The 19222-nt window shown below is 37.4% G+C and overlaps 1 protein-coding gene across 2 annotated transcripts in view; it reads right to left on the bottom strand.

Annotated features, from left to right (window-relative positions):
* Positions 1–12016: 12016 nt before the first annotated feature.
* CHM (CHM Rab escort protein) overlaps positions 12017–19222 on the bottom strand; it is a 182341-nt gene continuing 175135 nt past the window's right edge. For both annotated transcript variants that reach the window (XM_057538845.1, XM_057538846.1), the window contains one exon: positions 12017–15355. In XM_057538845.1, the coding sequence (XP_057394828.1) occupies positions 15164–15355 (192 nt within the window). In that variant the 3' untranslated portion in view covers positions 12017–15163. The remainder of the gene's footprint in view (positions 15356–19222) is intronic.

The following is a 19222-nucleotide window of genomic DNA, read 5'->3' on the forward strand; positions in this document are numbered from 1 at the left end:
TTTGAAGAAGCAGAAGGGAAAGAGTGCCCGTCACTGTGATTGAACTGAGATATTTTTCAAAGAACTTTCTATGCAGAGGTTGAGGATTTTATAGAAAATACCTGCAAAATGTTCTTTTGGTCTGGACTGCATCATGAACAGAAAAACAAGTCAATGACTCTTGTTACAAAACTTTATTTAAATATATACCACGTTCTTGATATGCATCCAAGTAGATTTTCTTACCACAAATAGGATTGTTAGTCGAATATTTATTGTCTGTTCAAGTTATGGCACAAGTAGTGCTTTCTATGCCAGTTCCCTTTGATCAGACCTCCTATGCAGACAGCCGCTGCATCTGTTTGGATCTTCCTTGTCAAGTTCTAAGTCCCAATTGCCGCAGAGATTTACAATATTTCCATGAAGTTTCCATTTCAGCCTGTGATACACCAATCACTATTAGAATATGGGCAAAAAACCTGTAAATAAAGCTAGTGGTGGAATCCATAACAAATCTTTTCCAACAACAAAAGCTTGAATTTCACATGCCTCCTGAATTTCCTGTGTCTCATGACTAAATTTTAGGTATTCAGAAACAGTTTACTTGATAAATTATAACTTGGAGAGTATATTGTACTGTTTCTCTTGGGATTAAAACTGAATATTTACATTTAATTGTCTCTTTTAATGGAATTATAGATGTCACTTTTCATCTTGTAGGTTAAAATATATAAAACCACTAATAACCAGTAATGAGAGTGACTGTGGTCTGATTAATGGGGTACAACTAGAAAATATACGTTCAAGTTTACTAAAAATTCTCTAGCATATCTGCTGTTGCAGTCATGGTGAAGAGAACACTGACCTGACAATTAGGAAACCCCGGTCGTAATCCTGGCTCTGTCCTTAATCGTGTAACAGCAATGTTGCCTCTTATTGAGGGCTTTTTTATGTGTCAGGCACTTTGTTGAGGGCTTCACATGGATTTTCTCATATTCATTCTTACAAAAGTCCAATGCAATAGGTACCATCATCACTCCCATTGAACAAACAAGAAAATGGATAACTAGAGAGGAAGGAATAGTTTTCCAAGTGTTACAGTTAATAAGTGGAGGAACCAGGATTCAAAATCCAGGTCTCTCTGTACTCTAATGGATTCATGGTAACTATAATGAAAATAAACATTAGAAACATGAAAAATCCAAGTCTCTCTGATTCCAAACTCAATTCTTAAATAGTAAATTGTCCTGTTTTTCTAGCTTTTAAGGATTTTGGACAAGTTTCTTCCTCTCTCTTGGCCTCAGTTACAGAATGAGGAGATTGGACTAGAAGTAAATGATCTCTTATGATTTCCTCCAGCTCATTCATTTTAGCCATTGTTTCTTCTTTCTACTATATGGTCAAGCCTTATTCCCAAGTCTTTGGCCTTGTATATTGGAGATGTTCAGAAATCTTTTTTCTGAATAAATGTTTTGCAACTATTTCTTGTGGAGTTTTCTTTCCATATTCATATTTAATAAAAGAGTATAATTTCCCTTAGGGGTATAATACAGAAATAGAGCTGAAATGGGGGTGTGAGTGGACTGGATGGCTCGCCATTGTGATCTGCTATATCCTGCTGTCACTGGAAAAAAATTCACAACTTAAAAGTTGAGAATTATGTTTTATTCAGCAGACAAAACTGAGGACTTAAGTCCAGGACACAGCAACTCAGATAGCTCTTAGAGACTGCTCTGAAGAGGTAAGGTAAGGGAGGAGCCAGGATATATAGGAGTTTTTGCAATAAAGACCAGGTAGTCGGAACATCAGAAGATTACTCTAATTAGATGGAAAGATATACCATGTTCTTGGATTGGAAGAATCAATATTGTGAAAATGACTATACTACCCAAGGCAATCTACAGATTCAATGCAATCCCTATCAAATTACCAATGGCATTTTTCACAGAACTAGAACAAAAAGTTCTAAAATTTGTATGGAAACACAAAAGACCCTGAATAGCCAAAGCAGTCCTGAGAAAGAAAAACGGAGCTGGAGGAATCAGACTCCCTGACTTCAGACTATACTACAAAGCTACAGTCATCAAGACAGTATGGTACTGGCACAAAAACAGAAATATAGATCAATGGAACAGGATAGAAAGCCCAGAGATAAACCCACGCACATATGGTCACATTATTTTTGATAAAGGAGGCAAGAATATACAATGGAGAAAAGACAGCCTCTTCAGTAAGTGGTGCTGGGAAAACTGGACAGCTACATGTAAAAGAATGAAATTAGAACACTCCCTAACACCATACACAAAAATAAACTCAAAATGGATTAAAGACCTAAATGTAAGGCCAGACACTATCAAACTCTTAGAGGAAAACATAGGCAGAACACTCTGTTATAAATTGCAGCAGTATCTTTTTGGATCCACCTCCTAGAGTAATGAAAATAGAAACAAAAATAAATAAATGGGACCTAATTAAATTAAAAGCTTTTGCACAGCAAAGGAAACCATAACCAAAACGAAAAGACAATCCACAGAATGGGAGAAAATATTTGCAAACGAAGCAACAGACAAGGGATTAATCTCCAAAATATACAAACAGCTCATGCAGCTGAATAACAAAAAAAAATAAATAAATAAACAACCCAATCCAAAAATGGGCAGGAGGTCTAAATAGACATTTCTCCACAGAAGACATACAGACGGCCAAAAAGCACATGAAAAGATGGCAACGTCACTAATTATCAGAGAAATGCAAATCAAAACTACAATGAGGTATCACCTCACACTGGTCAGAATGGCCATCATCAAAAAAGTCTACAAACAATAAATAATGCTGGAGAGGGTGTGGAGAAAAGAGACCCCTCCTACACTGTTGGTGGGAATGGAAATTGGTACAATCACTGTGGAGGTTCCTTAAAAAACTAAAAATAGAATTACCATATGATCCAGCAATCCCACTCTTGGGCATATATCCAGAGAAAACCATAATCTGAAAGGATACATGCACCCCAGTGTTCACTGCAGCACGATTTACAATAGCCAAGATATGGAAGCAACCTAAATGCCCAACAACAGAGGAATGGATAAGGAAGATATGGTACATATATACAATGGAATATTATGCAGCCATAAAAAGAATGAAATAATGCCATTTGCAGCAACATGGATGGACCTAGAGATTATCATACTAAGTGAAGTAGGTTAGACAGAGAAAGACAAATATCATATGATATCACTCATATGTGGAATCTAATTTTAAAAAGTGATACAAATGAACTTATTTACAAAACAGAAACAGACTTACATATATTGAAAACAAACTTATGGTTACCAAAGGGGAAACCTGGGGGAGAGGGATAAATCAGGAACTTGGGATGAACATACACACACTACTGTATATAAGATAGATAAAAACAAGGACATACTGTATAGCACAGGGAACTCTACTCAATATTCTGTGATAACCTATATGAGAAAAGAATCTAAAAAAGAATAAATATATGTATATGTATAACTGAATCACTTTCCTGTACACCTGAAACTAACACAACATTGTAAATCAACTATACTCCAATAAAATTAAAAATTAAAAAAGATTACTGTTAATGAAAGAAAACCAGATATCTCAAGTTAAGGAATTTAGCACTTTTCTGTACATGGGAAGAGATACAAAAATCACAGCTCACTGAAATCATCCCTTTCATATGAACCTCAGCTATCTGGGGCCAGTATCCTGTGCTTTCTCATCCCAAGTCTCTTCAGGTTGCACTGTCAGGGGTGGATGCAGCAGTTGACTGCTTGATGCCGGGCATCCTGTTTCTATCCTGAATTCCCTCAGGGCTCACTCTTGGTGTGGTTGTAATGTGATGGCTTTATGGCTGCAACATCCTTTACTGATATGGCAGGCAACATTTTTTTTTCACTGATACAGCTAAGGTGTTCCTGCTGCTATACCTGCATACTACTGATGACCCAGAGAGTGAAGGAGACAAAAGAAGGGATGTGGTGGGGCCAGCAGAAGCCACCCCAATACCCTCTCAGGAGAGGCTACTTAGGATCTTATGGCCTGAGCCATAGCTTTAAGATCCCACTCCCAGCTCCACTTAGCTCCCTCAATTCTAAGTATATATTGAACACATGATATTTCACATTTCCAGGGGATATTATTCCCTTTTCCATTTGTGAGGTAGGCTTATACAGGCAGACTTCCCAGGTTTTACTGAAGAAGATCAACATTTGCTTATTTATAATGCCTGGACCACATTGTAGATGCCATGGTTTTACAACTTACTCTTAGACATCTTGGGGAAAAAACTATCCACCATAAAATCTTTTGTTCAAGAAGATTGTGGTCAAGTAGTATTAATGAAAAATATCAATCAAGTGTAAGGGTTTTTTTTTAACATTTTTATTGGAGTATAATTGCTTTACAATGGTGTGTTAGTTTCTGCTTTATAACAAAGTGAATCAGTTATACATATACATATATCCCCATATCTCTTCCCTCTTGCGTCTCCCTCCGTCCCACCCTCCCTATCCCACCCTTCTAGCTGGTCACAAAGCACCGAGCTGATCTCCCTGTCCTAAGGGGTATTTTTGAATGGCAATTTCACATGGATTTATTGCGGGCAATCTGATAGATGGGTTCTACTATTAGGAAGGAACTGTAGTCCCCAAATAATCTTCACTTTAAGTCAACACACTTTATGCCACACATGTATTCCTGCAAAGTTGGCCTCAAACCACACTTCTGTCAATCCATATCTTCTCCTTTACTTCCACAATCATTTTAGAATTGCTTTATTTTCAATTCAATCTTCATTTGGCAGTGGTTCTACCCTACCTCTCTCTGCCTAGAAGTTAATAGCTTATGCAGTGCTGATATATACCATCAGGGAACTCCTAGGAACTCCTACTTAAAAGCAGCCTGAATTCTTTGGTAAAGCAAAGAACTACTTTGTAATGGGCACAGTCACCCTCCAAAATGTTGTGCTTTATAAATCTAGATCTCCTTATAGAGTGTTCTCTTAAAACAGGATGTGTCTGAATATGGACTAGCATCTCAAATCTAGCAGTCAAAAATTATTTTCAGGGGCTTCCCTGGTGGCGCAGTGGTTGAGAATCTGCCTGCCAATGCAGGGGACACGGGTTCGAGCCCTGGTCTGGGAGGGTCCCACATGCCGCGGAGCAACTAGGCCCGTGAGCCACAATTGCTGAGCCTGCGCGTCTGGAGCCTGTTCTCCGCAACAAGAGAGGCCGAGATAGTGAGAGGCCCGCACACCGCGATGAAGAGTGGCCCCCACTTGCCGCAACTAGAGAAAGCCCTCGCACAGAAACGAAGACCCAACACAGCCATAAATGAATAAATTTAAAAAAAAATTATTTTCAGAAGATCTGAAAGACAAAATGATGTGCAAGATTCAGCTCATCTGTCCTTAAAATTATCAAATCCAGATTTAGAAAAGGAATGGCATTTTCCTGTAGGCAATTTTTTCCAGTCATAATAAAGATCAATAGAGAGCAGTTTTAAGTTCTGCACAAATCTTTTTGTTGCTATTGCTTAACCAAAGGAAACCACTTTCTGGTACATTGCCCATTTCTGACTTGAAAATTGTAAGCTCCTTAGGGTATAGAACTTAGCTTATATCTAATGCTTTGTAAACTTACCTATCTGTAAAACTTAAATGTTTACATATTATGCAAGTAGCTTCCATACCAAACAAAGGTGAATTTCTTCAAAACTTTAGACCATATTTGACCTTAAGAGTCTTATTCCAGGGTATTATTTTGAAAATATATTTCTAAGACAAATCCAAATCAAAAAGGACAATTTCACATCACGTGTACCAAAGGCACTAAGTTTAGGTACCCTACCTATAGTTGACTTCCATTGTAACAACAGTTGCTTTTTACAGCACATACTTGTTAGATGGGTATTGCCTCTCCCACGGTTTTTCTCAGAATAAATTGATAGTGGTTAGAAATCACCAAGATAATTCTCTGCCACAGTTCTTCTCAAGTGTAGATAATATTTGCTTTTTTCCTTGATTTACTCCCCCTTCTGTGTGGAAATTTGGACCTGAAAATTTTATGACATTTCCTAATCAGTAAAAGTCCAAATTTGCACAGTACACAAATTCATTCACAAACCTACATACATATTTACACAGATAGAGGTGGTTTGGAATGTTCTAATAATGAAATTTCCCAGACATGTTTATTTAAAATAAAAATTTAAAATTTTGTGTTTGCAAGTATCAGAATTCAACATGCATTTCTTTTTTTATTTAAATAAATGTATATATTTTATTTATTTATTTTTGGCTGTGTTGGGTCTTCGTTGTTGAGCGGGGGCTTTCTCTAGTTGCCGTGAGCGGAGGCTACTCTTCATTGCCGTGCATGGGCTTCTCATTGCAGTGGCTTCTCTTATTGCAGAGCATGGGCTCTAGGTGTGCGGGCTTCAGTAGTTGTGGCACGCAGGCTCAGTATTTGTGGCTCACGGGCTCTAGAGCGCAGGCTCAGTAGTTGTGGCACACGGATTTAGTTGCTCCGCCGCATGTGGGATCTTCCCACACCACAGATGGAACCCATGTCCCCTGCATTGGCAGGTGGATTCTTAACCACTGCGCCACCAGGGAAGCCCTAACATGCATTTCTGGAACATCTAAAGAAATCTGATAATGAGACAGGAATGTCTCAAACAAACCAAGGGCAGGAATGATACTGGGCCTCAGGAAGGACTTGATTGTGGAATTGGAAAGCTCTCAGAAACCAACTTTAGGTTCATCTGGCAGTTCTGTGTCTCATCACTGCTTCTTTCTTTGCAAACTGTCTTTGCTTTCCTAGCCACATGGTAGAAAATATGGCTGTCCATAGCTAAAGAGATTTTGTGTTATGGGTCAACCACTCAGAAAGTCAAACTCTTTATGAGTCCCAATTCCGAAGAGGGTCAGGAGCATGTCCCCACCCTACATAGAAACCACCGTGGCCAGAGGAGCAGGGTTATGCAGGAGATACATGGCCATGAGACAGGTGTTGTTAGGTGTTAGAGATGCAAGGATGAATAGCAGGGCACCTGCCCTCAAGTTTCTCACTATCTAGGAGACAGAAACAAAATCAGAAAACTTAGATTTCTATGAGATAAGGGCTTTATGAACAGTTTTTGGTGGGGGCGGTACAGAGGGAAAAGTAATTTTGCCACTTGGAGTTGCCAAAGTGTTAGCAGTTGAAGTAACATTAGAGCTGGGTTTAAAAGGCAGAAAAGAAGGGTCAGGGGAAAAGGGGTGTGGTGATAGCAGAGAGAGGCCAGGAAATTCCAGAAAAAGAAATGGCATATGCAAAGGGCCAAAGAGTTTGAAGATACTGAGAAGTTCGTCGTGTCTAAAGAATAGAGTGTGAGGTGGGGAGGGAGGTAGAATGATAGATGAAGCCAAAGAGGAACATGTTGGTTTTTGGAGTGTCTCGTTTCATATGCTATGCTGAAGAGTTCAGACTGTATTTAATATGGAAAGGATTTTAAGGAGAGAAATGACAAGGTCGGGGTCTTTATTTGTATTTATTTTTTAGGTGAAACTCTACCACCAGTAGGGCAGGCAGATACAGCTCATTACGATGAAAGAATATAATCTTACTAGTAGTAGATCACAAACATGTTTCAGTGCATACTGAATTAGGAAGAACAATCCAAACCTTTCTAACTGTGCGAACTTGGACAAGTTATTTTATCTCTGTGCTTTAGTTTCCTCATCAAGTTCCTCATCTGTAAAATGGAGAATGATAATAGTACCCACAGGTTGTCTTCAGGTTAAAAGTGTTAATAGAACACTGCCTAGTACATAGTAGGCACTACACGTGTTACCTGTCATTTCCTTTTCTACTCTCTCTCTCTGCCTTGACCTCAGGGTCCCAAGCTACATCTTTCCACATTTGGTGCAGGCTGGGAATAAATGCCCACTCAAGGGCTTCACTGTTGCTAACTTTGGCGTGTTATTATGCTAAGTGGGTCCCTTCTCATGATATGTAAGCATGAGAAGGAATCCATGTACTGGTTTCTGCCTCAATAGGTAATTGGAATAGAATGAGGAGCCTAGCGTCAGGAAAACTAATTATAGTAATTAATCTGAAAGATAATGAGAACAGAGGATTGTGGGAATAGAGAGAAGGCTGTGATCAGTAAGATATTCTGAGATAAAATCAATAAGATATTGTGCTCAACTGAATGAGGGAGCTGAGGAAGTGAGGACTGTAATTCTACTGTGTCAACTACTTTGGTTTTAAAAATCTGCCCACATTTCAATTGATTTATTTGTTCCATCAGTAGCTCTATTTAGATAAAAACAACTGGCATGATCTCCACTCACTAGTAGACTTTTTATTTATTTAAAAAACAATTTTAAGGACATGTGGCCTTTTGTTTTATTTTTTTATTTATTTTTATTTTTGGCTGCATTGGGTCCTCGTTGCTGCGTGCGGGCTTTCTCTAGTTGCGGTGAGCAGGGTCTACTCTTCATTGCGGTGTGTGGGCTTCGTTGCAGTGGCTTCTCTTGTTGTGGAGCACAGGCTCCAGGTTCGTGGGCTTCAGTAGTTGCAGCACGTGGGCTCAGTAGTTGCAGTGTGCAGGCTCTAGGGCACACGGGCTTCAGTAGTTGTGGTGTGCAGGCTTGGTATTTGTGGCTTGCAGGCTCTAGAGTACAGGCTCAGTAGTTGTGGTCCAAGAGTAGCCTTTTTTAAAAATTGAAGTATAGTTGATTTACAATAATATATCAGTTTCAGGTGTACTACATAGTGAGTCAATATTTTTATAGATTTTACTCTATTTAAAGTCATTACAAATTAATGGCTATATTTCCCTGTGCCACACAATATATCCTTGTTGCTTATCTATTTTAGATTGATACATAGTAGTTTGTATCTCCTATATCCCTATCTTGCCCCTCCCCCCATCCCTTTCCCCACTGGTGACCACTAGTTTGTTTTCTGTATCTGTGAGCCTGTTTCTCTTTCATTATATTGTTCACTTCTTTCTCTGGCTTATTTCACTGAGCATAATACCCTCTAGGTCCATCCATGTTGTTGCAACTGGCAGAACTTCGTTCTTTTTTTATGGCTGAGTAATATTTCATTGTGTATATATATACCACATCTTCTTTGTCCTTTCTTCTGTTGATGGACACTTAGGTTGCTTCCATGTCTTGGCTATTGTAAATAATGCTGCTATGAATACTCGGATCCATGCATCTTTTTGAATTAGTGTTTTCATTTTCTTTGGATATATACCCAGCAGTGGAATTGCTGGATCATATGGTAGTTCTATTTTTAGTTTCTTGAGGAACCTCCATACTGTTTTCCATAGTGGCTGCACCAATTTACAATCCTACTAACAATGTACTGGAGTTTGCTTTTCTCCACATGCTCACCAACATTTGTTATTTGTAGACCTTTTGATGATAGCCATACTGACTGGTGTGAGGTGACATCTTGTTGTTTTGATGTGCATTTCTCTGATGATTAGCAATGGTGAGCATTTTTTTCATATGCTTGTTGGCCATTTGTATATCCTCTTTGGAAAAATATCTATTCAGGTCTTCTGCCCTGCCCATTTTTAAATTGGGTTTCTTTTTGATACCGAGTTGTATGACCTGTTTATGTATTTTGGATATTAACCTCTTGTTGGTCATATTACTTGCAAATATTTTCTCCCATTCCGTGGGTTATCTTTTCACTTTGTCAATGGTTTCCTTTGATGTGCAGAAGCTTTCTCGTTTGATGTCTCATTTGTTTGTTTGCTTTTGTTTTTCTTGCCTGAGGAGACAGATCCAAAGAAATATTGCTAAGACTGATGTCAAAGAGTGTATTACCTATGTTGTCTTCTAAGAGTTTTATATTTTCAGGTCTTACATTTAAGTCCTTAATCCATTTTTAGTTTATTTTTGTATATGGTGTGAGAAAGCAGTCCAGTTTTCCCAGCATCATTTATCAGAGGCTCTCTTTTCCCCATTGTATATTCTTGCCTCCTTTGTTATAGATTAATTAACCATATAAATGTGGATTTACTTCTGGGCTCTCTGTTCTGTCCCATCGATCTATGTGTCTGTTTTTGTGCCAGTACCATGCTGTTTTGATTACAGTAGCTTTGTAATATAGTTTGAAATCAGGGAGGGTGATAACCTACAGCATTGTTCTTCTTTCTCAAGATTGTTTTGACTATTTGGGGGTCTTCTGTGTTTCCATACAAATTTTTGTATTATTTGTTCTGGTTCTGTGAAAAATGCTATTATTGGTGGTTTGAAAGGGATTGCACCTAGAGGGTATTATGCTAAGTGAAATAAGGCAGGCAGGAAATACAAATACTGTTTTAATTCACTTATATGTGGAATCTAAAAAACAAAACAAATGAACAAACAGAAATAGACTTATAGATAGAGGAAAAATAGGTGGCTGCCAGAGAGAAGGAGGAGTGTGGGGAGGATGAGTGAAATCAGTGAGGGAGATTAAGAGGTACAAATTTCCAGTTACAAAATAAATGAGTCATGGGGATGAGATGTACAGCATGGGGAATATAGTCAATATTTTAATAACTTTGTATCATGACAGATGGTAACTAGACTTATCGTGGTGATCATTTTGTAATGTATAGAAATATTGAATCATATGTTGTGTACCTGGAGCTAACATAGTGTTGAATGTCAATTATACTTTAATTAGAAAATAATAAAAATAAGTGAAAATAAGAGAAAAATGCTATGTTGATAACATGAAGAGTAATAGTATCTAATATATAGTAGAATGTGAATAGAAAACTATGAGCTATTATTTCACCTTTTCAAGCTCTACAAATCCTCTGCTGAATTAGTATAGTCTTGCGATTTTTTCCCACATGAAAAATTTGAATAGAACAATTCACTAATGTTTCTCGAGTAGAAAGTTGTCCATCTCTAAAGAATATTTCTTTTAGGGGTCAACTGTCTCATTGACGGGAAGAGGATTTACACATGCAAGTCCTATTAACATTAATAGGTGTTACCAGCATAAATCTCCCTGTAGTGATAGGTGAAAAGACCCTCCAGTCTACTAGGATTCAAGTTCTAATGATTACCTGTCAAATGGTCCTAAGAATCATCATCACCAGAAAGAGCAGACGTGGCAACTTGTATGGGAAGGGCATCTCATTGCAGCCCCACAGCTAAACTATGTTAATAGAAAGAAAAGTGGCCTTCAAAGTGTGACCTGGGATGTTGTGTTAAACCTCTTGCATTTTTAAAAAGCCATCATTAAAGAAACTCAAACATACCAAAACACTTGTTTAAGAAAAAAAAAAGTGTAAATACTCTTATGAACTCCAAGGTGCTTGAAGGATAATACAGCTACTTGTTTAAAAATTCAATTAACCTTATCTTTCTTAAACTTGATTCATTAATAATCTCACAGATAAATTGCCAGTTTTGAAATAATGATGTTATCTTTTGAATATGTCCTGTCTGGGAAGGTTTAAAAACGACTTGGAATTGACAGAAAATGTCACTCTTCTTTAATTATTTGATTCAAGAACAAATCATAGTTCAGTGAATGATTTCTGCATGAAAAGAACATCAGCAGTCTCTTATCTGCTGCAAGTAAGCTGTTGGGGACTCAACGACCACAAAGAAAAACACTTCATGTTCTCATTCACCAAGTAAATAAGAAAAACGTTTCAGATTCTCATACACTAAGTGAGATGCGAAAACAGTTTGCAGGTAATGTATTGTAAAGCCATATCCCATGCCTCAGAACACTGATTTCAAACAGAATGAGATCTGATGCTGGCATCTAGAACAGTTTGCTAAGTAAATCATACCCATGTATCATTTGATTGCCTTTTTCAGAGACCTGACACAGTTGGCAGATGCCTAGAAATAAAACCAAGTATACAGCTGGACAATTAACTAAGAATTTAAGTAATAGACTGGTATCAACAAATAAATCAGTTCCAAGACAATTTTTAATTTCTTGGCATATATACAAAATTTTAATATTAAAAAAATAGGATACCACGCCTGAAAGGCATTAAAAACAGACTTTATTTCCTCTGAAAACTTACTGTTACAGTGTGCAAATTATGAATAATCATATATTCATGCTTTTGGAAATGCATATAAGAAAATCAATCAAGAGTTGAGAGAGAAATTATCCAATACCAATAGCAGTAAATAACTTATTTGTAAGAAAACTGCTTTGAAGGATCACTACTATTTAGCAATCAAATTTCAACAAATTTTTTTTGAGGTTTTTAGGACTTTAGACAAAGGGCTGCCTTCTCCAGAACTACAGCTGTGACAGAAGTTAATCATTAGTGTGGCCATTATTTTACACAAAGGGCTGCCCATCTCAGAAACTACTATTCCAGAAGTTAACCATTAACATGACTATTTTCCTATGAGCAGCTAGATATCATAGAAGACAGAGAAATTATAACTCAGTTTTCCTATAGAAAAATATATGTTTGTAATATACATATCATATATATCTATCTTTTTCTGGGCAGGCATACCAACTAGACAAAAATACAGTAGCAACATAGGGTTAGTAACCCGTTTTCATGTTGATCACTAAACTGAATGGTATTATCATTTTTGGTTAATAAGAAGCATGCATAACAAACATTTTAAACACATGAATAAAAATTCTTTGATAATAGCTATTTTCAAAATTTAAAATTAGCTACTGAAATTTCTGCATCACATACAGCATCTATATTTTATTCATATGACTTCAGGCTTACGGTTTTACAACAAAACTAAAAGGTTTTCATTTAAAGCTATGAAAACAAGTATTTGCAGTAATTAAGATAGCTGAAAAGAATGCTCTTAGAATAATTTCTATTACATTCTGAGGCAACAGGAAATATCTAAAGTTCTCTAACAACAGGTTTTTAACAGTTGTCTATTATCTTACTCATCACTAATCATATTCAGGAGCTTTTAAACATTTCAACAGTATTTAATAAATAACCTGGAAGAGAAATTCCGATGCTGGCTAATGGATGAAATAGAGTACAGTATGGACTGGGCCATGAGACCACAGAATATCTCCTTCATTGTTCTACAGAGCTGTAGTAAAGCTATCAGTATTTTTCTAGTCATTCTGGGTGTACCTGATTGGCTGTTTACATAAGTGTGCATGCTGCATCAAGAGGCCTTAACTCTAAGACTATAACAAAGTACAATATCTTAATTGGTGCAGCTTACTGCAATTGTATTCAGACTCAATACTCTCATATAGTGGAAGCTTTTATATTGCTGGTACTGCGGGGCAGAGCCAATACCCGGTGCTTATAGGTATGTATTGTGCATTTAGCGCATGCCGCAGTTGGGTTTCAGGAAATATGATTTAAGATAGATCTGAATCCATATAACAAAGTAGGTTATAATGTGATTCTATTGTCCCTGATTTGTATAACATTATAAAAGGGGAAGAAAGGGATAGAGGGGATTAAAGATATAGGGGAGAGGCTATGCAATGGGGAGAAGGATTAGGAGTAGCCTGAGAGGCTGGGAAGATTTTCTTCTGGATTCAGCTATATCCGCAGGGGATTTAAAAGGTGAGGAAAGAGCTACATTCCTTGATTCTTTCCATTTCTCATGAGGCTGTGACCTGACAGAGCTGGCTTCCTTTAAGATCTTCTCTGAAATCTGGAGAGGTCAGAGCCCTGCTGCAGCTGAAGTATGTAAGAACTATGTGCTTTCTACTGTAGCCATGGCTCTCTGATCAGCAAGATAGGCCAGACTGCATGACAACACACTTTTAATGTATTTATTTATTGAAATAAGTTGTTGAGTCCAAACTATTGCTCAAAAAAGGTAAACCATTAGAGCTTGGCATTTGGAAAGATTTTAATATAGGCACTATCACTGTAACTAGATTTGCTGCCTATGTACAGCCCTTATATTTTTATGTTAAGTGCATATTAGGGTTTACCAATTGTCATATTCTATTTAGAGTCCTTGGTGGTTTCAGGTTTACCTACTAGAAGAGGAATATGAAGAGTTTATAGACTGTTTTCCTTATCAAGATTCAAAACCACAATTCCACATTACTATGTTTACTTTTCTATTAAACTATAAAATACTAATTAAGGAAATAGATTTTTATTTTAAAAGCTTAATGCAATAAGAACACTATGATCTATTGTGTTGGGGGAGGTGACAGCAAACAATTATTTGCTGCATGAGATCTTTGATATTCACCCTCAAGTCAATGAGAAAATTCTGAAACAACTTTTATTCCAGAAAAACCATTCTAAGGATGGCACTGCATTTATCTTCAAAATCATTCTCATACAGTAGACATATGGAGAAACTGAGGCCCAGAAGTTAAACAATTTGCTTAATATCATCGGTGGCATAGCTAGGACTAAATTAGGTCCATAGACAATTAGGCTAGTGCTCCAGATACTCGACTAGACAGAATTTCCAAATACCAATGAGCCTATTCAAATCTTTCCTTCCATTTCTTCAGTATTGAGTCTTCCTAGTGTGTTCAGGATTCACATACAAATATCACTACTAACATTTAAAAGAAAAAAAAACACTGAGTAATGAACTCATGACTTGTTTGTAAAAATGTCTACTTTAATATTAGCATTTTCAATACTCAAGATAGAAAACAAAGCAAACCTCTATTTCAAGCATAGGCTCCTGCCTGGATCATGACACTTTAGTTTTTATCAGCTATATTTACGTATGCTTTTATCATTTGTGTCACAATGCCCATACCCATAAAGAAAATATAACTCAAATAATCAAAGGAAATATGTAAGCAGATTTTGAAGATGTGGTTTTCAAACAAAGATCCAAAGTGGCAAGCAAAAGCTGTCCTAATACCATAGAATTATTAACAATGCATAGGATCACTTTCATAAACATAGCTATATTTCTAGGAATCAATCCATTTATAATTTTTATCTGCTAATTCCACAGGTTTGGTATCTTAAATCAGGCAAGTCAATGTGCTTTACAAGTGTTTTGTGGTCTTGGAATGTCCTTTTTAAGGAAAATTCCCTTTTGGATTTCTATCATCTGTTTCTCTTGGTAATTCTGCATGTCAACTGGCTGCTGCTTTGTAACATTTTTCAAACAGTTCTTCCATCAAGAGGACTCTGAGGCTAGGAGGATTTTCCAAAATGTGCTATTCAGTTTGGTGCATACTCGTTATTCAGAGGGCTCCTCTGGGTTTCTCAGATTTGCGCTTTCCCTGAGAGTCTCTGAGTTGGCCTCTGGTATAGCACTGGATTCTGAAGCCTCTGGTTGTAAACTGTCTCCATCAAGGATAATGTCTTCAGGATTTGGTGGGGGTGGACAGAAGTCTTCGTTGGGGCAGATTTGTTGGAAAAGTGCTTCAGCCTGGCCAGGGAAGAAAGGGCACAAGAGTTTTTGAACATTAACTTAAAATGTATGTGCCTTTCTGGAACTATCAAAAAAATGAAGTATCACCCTTAAAATTTTCTTTAAGTTATAGAACTTTACACAGCACACATGACCTTCTAAAAACTGCTTTCAGAACTCCATGACTTTTCTCCCTCTAATTTATACATTCATTCAGGCCCACCCTTCAAGTATATCAGTACTTGCTAAGACTCTTTATAAAGTGTTCAAATAGTTGAGATTTTAAGGTCATTCATTCTACATGTCAACAGAAATACAATTTCCCTTAATATCCTTTATATAATTTCCTAATAGAGCCTGTTTGTGATATTTGTACAGTCTAATTTAGCATATACTAAGTTTAACAAGTCATTGTTCAAATCAAGAAAATTCTTCACTGTTTGCTCAACGATTTGCTTTTCTAATTTTCCTCTCCCTGTGCTTTGAGGAATATAACACAGTGTCCAAGACAATGGACACTGAATAGATAACCATGCCCAAATGCTGGCTCTGCCACTTAGCAGCGATGTGATCTGGGGAATGCTTACTCAGCTTCTGAGCCTTACCCTCCTTGCCTATAGAATGGCAGAGAGTAAGCCTCTCTATTTGGAAACTGTAATCATTGTTATTAATAATAACATAAATTAAAATGTTGAGATTTAAGCTGAGCTTAGTCTGGCAGGGTAAGAGAATAATAAAGTAAATGTGATCTTAATTAACAACAAATACACACACATAAAAGAAAGTAAATGTGGCTGGTAGCACTGTTATTCTATTCTAAACATATTCCTACTATTATTTAGATGAATACAGTTCTTTGTTAGATAAGGGTCCCTGACAGGCTAGGGAGCTTGCACTCTAGCCTACTGGTAAAAGAACGTCATTAAAGGGTTTTAAACATATGCTTGTTTTGCTTTAAAGGTTACAATGTCTGTCTGTACCACTTCAACCCTTCTTCCCAAAGTACACGCAAGGTCATCCATTACGCCAGGAGTTGACAACTATGGCCCACATGCCAGATCCAGTCTGCTGCCTGTTTTCATAAATAAAGCTTTATTGGGACAGTTACTCTCATTCATTTATCTATGGTCTACGGCTGCTTTTGCACTGCAATGGTGGAGTTGAGTACTTGCAAAATACATTATATGGGCTGCAAAATCGAAATTATTTGCCATTTGGCCATCTATAGCTGGTAAACTCCTACATCAGGTGAATAAAACCAGTATCTTTGGGATAGGGTGAAGGGTTGGTTAAGCAGAAACTTTTGAGCTTTGATGTGGAGTTGAAAGAAGGGGCAGGGAGAGAAAAATAGCTTCTTTCCTTCTTAAGTATAGTTCAAACTTATGTTTTTAGACATGCCATTTTATTATGGATATTTTGAAATTAAATATTTGAGATGCCTGCTTTGCTTCCATCCTGGGGTCTTACCATATACATCTTTGCTGGAGACATTTAGTCCCTAGAAGCAGGATTGAGGTCAGACAGAGCCTCTACCTCACACTTTAGTTCCTCTAATGGTCATTGTGTCTGTTATCTCTACCTTGTCTGCCTATAGAAGTTCTCCTTCTCCTTTACTCTCTGCATGCAATCAATCAGCAAATCCTATCAATTTTATCTCTTAGTTCTTGACTCCACCTGTTCCTCCACTAGAGACATAGACCAGACATGCATCATCTTTCCCCTGGACAACTGCAACATCTCAGAACTGGACTGGTCACTTTGCCTCTAGGGTTCCCCTGTGTAATCCATCTTTATGTTGCCCTTAGAAGGGCCAGTGGAAAATGAAATTCTGTTTATGCCTTTTTTTGGCTTAAAACTCTTCTAACAGGATAAAAATCCAAGATACTTATTATGGCAAACAACACCCTTCAGGCCTATCTTCTCTGGTCTCATCGTCTTCTTCTTCATCCCATCTCTGCCTCTCAGGCTTTTTGCTACACTGTTACCTGTTTATTGGTACTTTCTTAAACATACCATGATGGTTACACCCTGGGCTGGTGCAAATGCTATCAATTTGATTGTCTATCACTTGGATGAAGAATTGCTACTCATCTTTTATATTCTTCCCTGTAAGGTTCTCTGACTCCTAGATACAACTCATGGCTCCTCTATATTACTTTTATACTTTCGATATCATTCTCTTATTGCATATACCGCACTGCAATGTCATTTGTTTACACATTTTTCTCCTTTACCAGACAGTGATTCACCCAGGAATAATGACTGGGTTTTAGTTAACTCTGAATCCTTAATGCCAGGCATGGAGTAGAATCTCTCTTTCTCTCTCTCTTTTTATATATTATATATATATATATATATATATATATATATATATAAATGGAAGAACTTTAGAAACCGTATATTATACAAATGTTGAATATAAATATTGTAACAATTATCATTATTACTATTATTATTACTGTTCCTCTTACTTCTACTCCAATTCCTCTGTATCTCACACCTTGTCTCCCTTTTGCCACCTCCCTGTAGGATAGATTTTCTCCTGAACTCCAGTCCCTGTGGCTGGATCCCACTCGACCTGTTTTTGTATATCCCTGTCATGAACAATGTGTGTCCTAAGACCGCCAACCAATTGCAGGTTGCTGTCCTGCTTTTATTTGTGTTCTACCTGCTTGTGGAAATCCTACCTTCAGCTCACTGCCATTGGCCCTCTCTGATGCCAATTTCCTACAGCCAGACTCCAGCCTTTCCCAAGTCTCTCCTCTTTCCAACTGCTGGAACCTTTTAGGGTCAACTGCCACTTTCTGGAAGGTCTGTCTAATGCTTCTTGGTGAACTTCATTTCATTTGCCAACTAAGCCCCAGTTCTAAGAGTTGTCACCAAGAGGTTGGTTCAGAGTACTTAATTGTCAACTTTTAATCTTCCTTGCTCTTTTAAAGCCAGAAGTTGGCTTAAAGGGTAAAGACTTTCATGTGGTTAAAATAATTAAAAAGGGCTAATTATATTGTGAATTAGTTTCCTTATATTGGGAAGTACAGAGAGGACACGTTGAGTTATTTAGGTATTCCTATGTTTCTTTAACATACATCTACACAAAACAAACAAATATTTTGTCAATCTAGCAGTTTAATGTATTTAGGATGTATCTGCATTAACGAGTTGAAAGTAGCATAGTATACTAGATGAGTGTACAAGCACTGGGGTCCAACAGACTTGAGGTTAAATCTTGGATAAAAAATTTACCAGCTATGTGATCTCTGGAAAAGTTATTTAGCCCCTTTGGGGCTTAGTTTCCTCATCTGTAAAATGGGGGGGATGTCACAGATACTTACCTCATAGGGTTGTTGTGAGAACCAAATACAATAATATATATGAGATGATTAGGACAATGCCTGGCATATAGAAAATGCTCAATGAATGGAAGCTTCAGAAGATATGACACCTAAAATTGCCCTCTCCCTCAATGGCTTGAGAAAGTGAATGCTACTGCACTATGTGAGCAACTTGACAGTTCCTACGACCTATAAAGCTGGTCTTCAACTTACAAATTATGTACCAAAAGTCATAAGCAAGTTGCTGATCTGTCCATATGAACAACATTCTACATGGTGGTTAGACTGCCAGCCCAGTCCACATCAGCAAATATAACCCATTTCATACCTTAAGTATAATACAGAGTACAGTACTATTTAACTATTCTTGTTCCCAAGGCAGTGGCAGCTCCTAGGCAATGGGGGCTCCTGAAGAAGGAGGGAGCTATCACTGGCTTGGGAGTACAGACAAGTAGGGACTATAGACCAGTCTGTTCATCAGTATCTGTGGGTAAATGAAACACTCCCTGTATTAAGAAAAGAAATATCTATGTCAGGTTCAGAAAAAAACTGG

This window comes from Balaenoptera acutorostrata, chromosome X (assembly GCF_949987535.1).
Source record: "Balaenoptera acutorostrata chromosome X, mBalAcu1.1, whole genome shotgun sequence".
Taxonomy (NCBI): Eukaryota; Metazoa; Chordata; class Mammalia; order Artiodactyla; family Balaenopteridae; genus Balaenoptera; species Balaenoptera acutorostrata.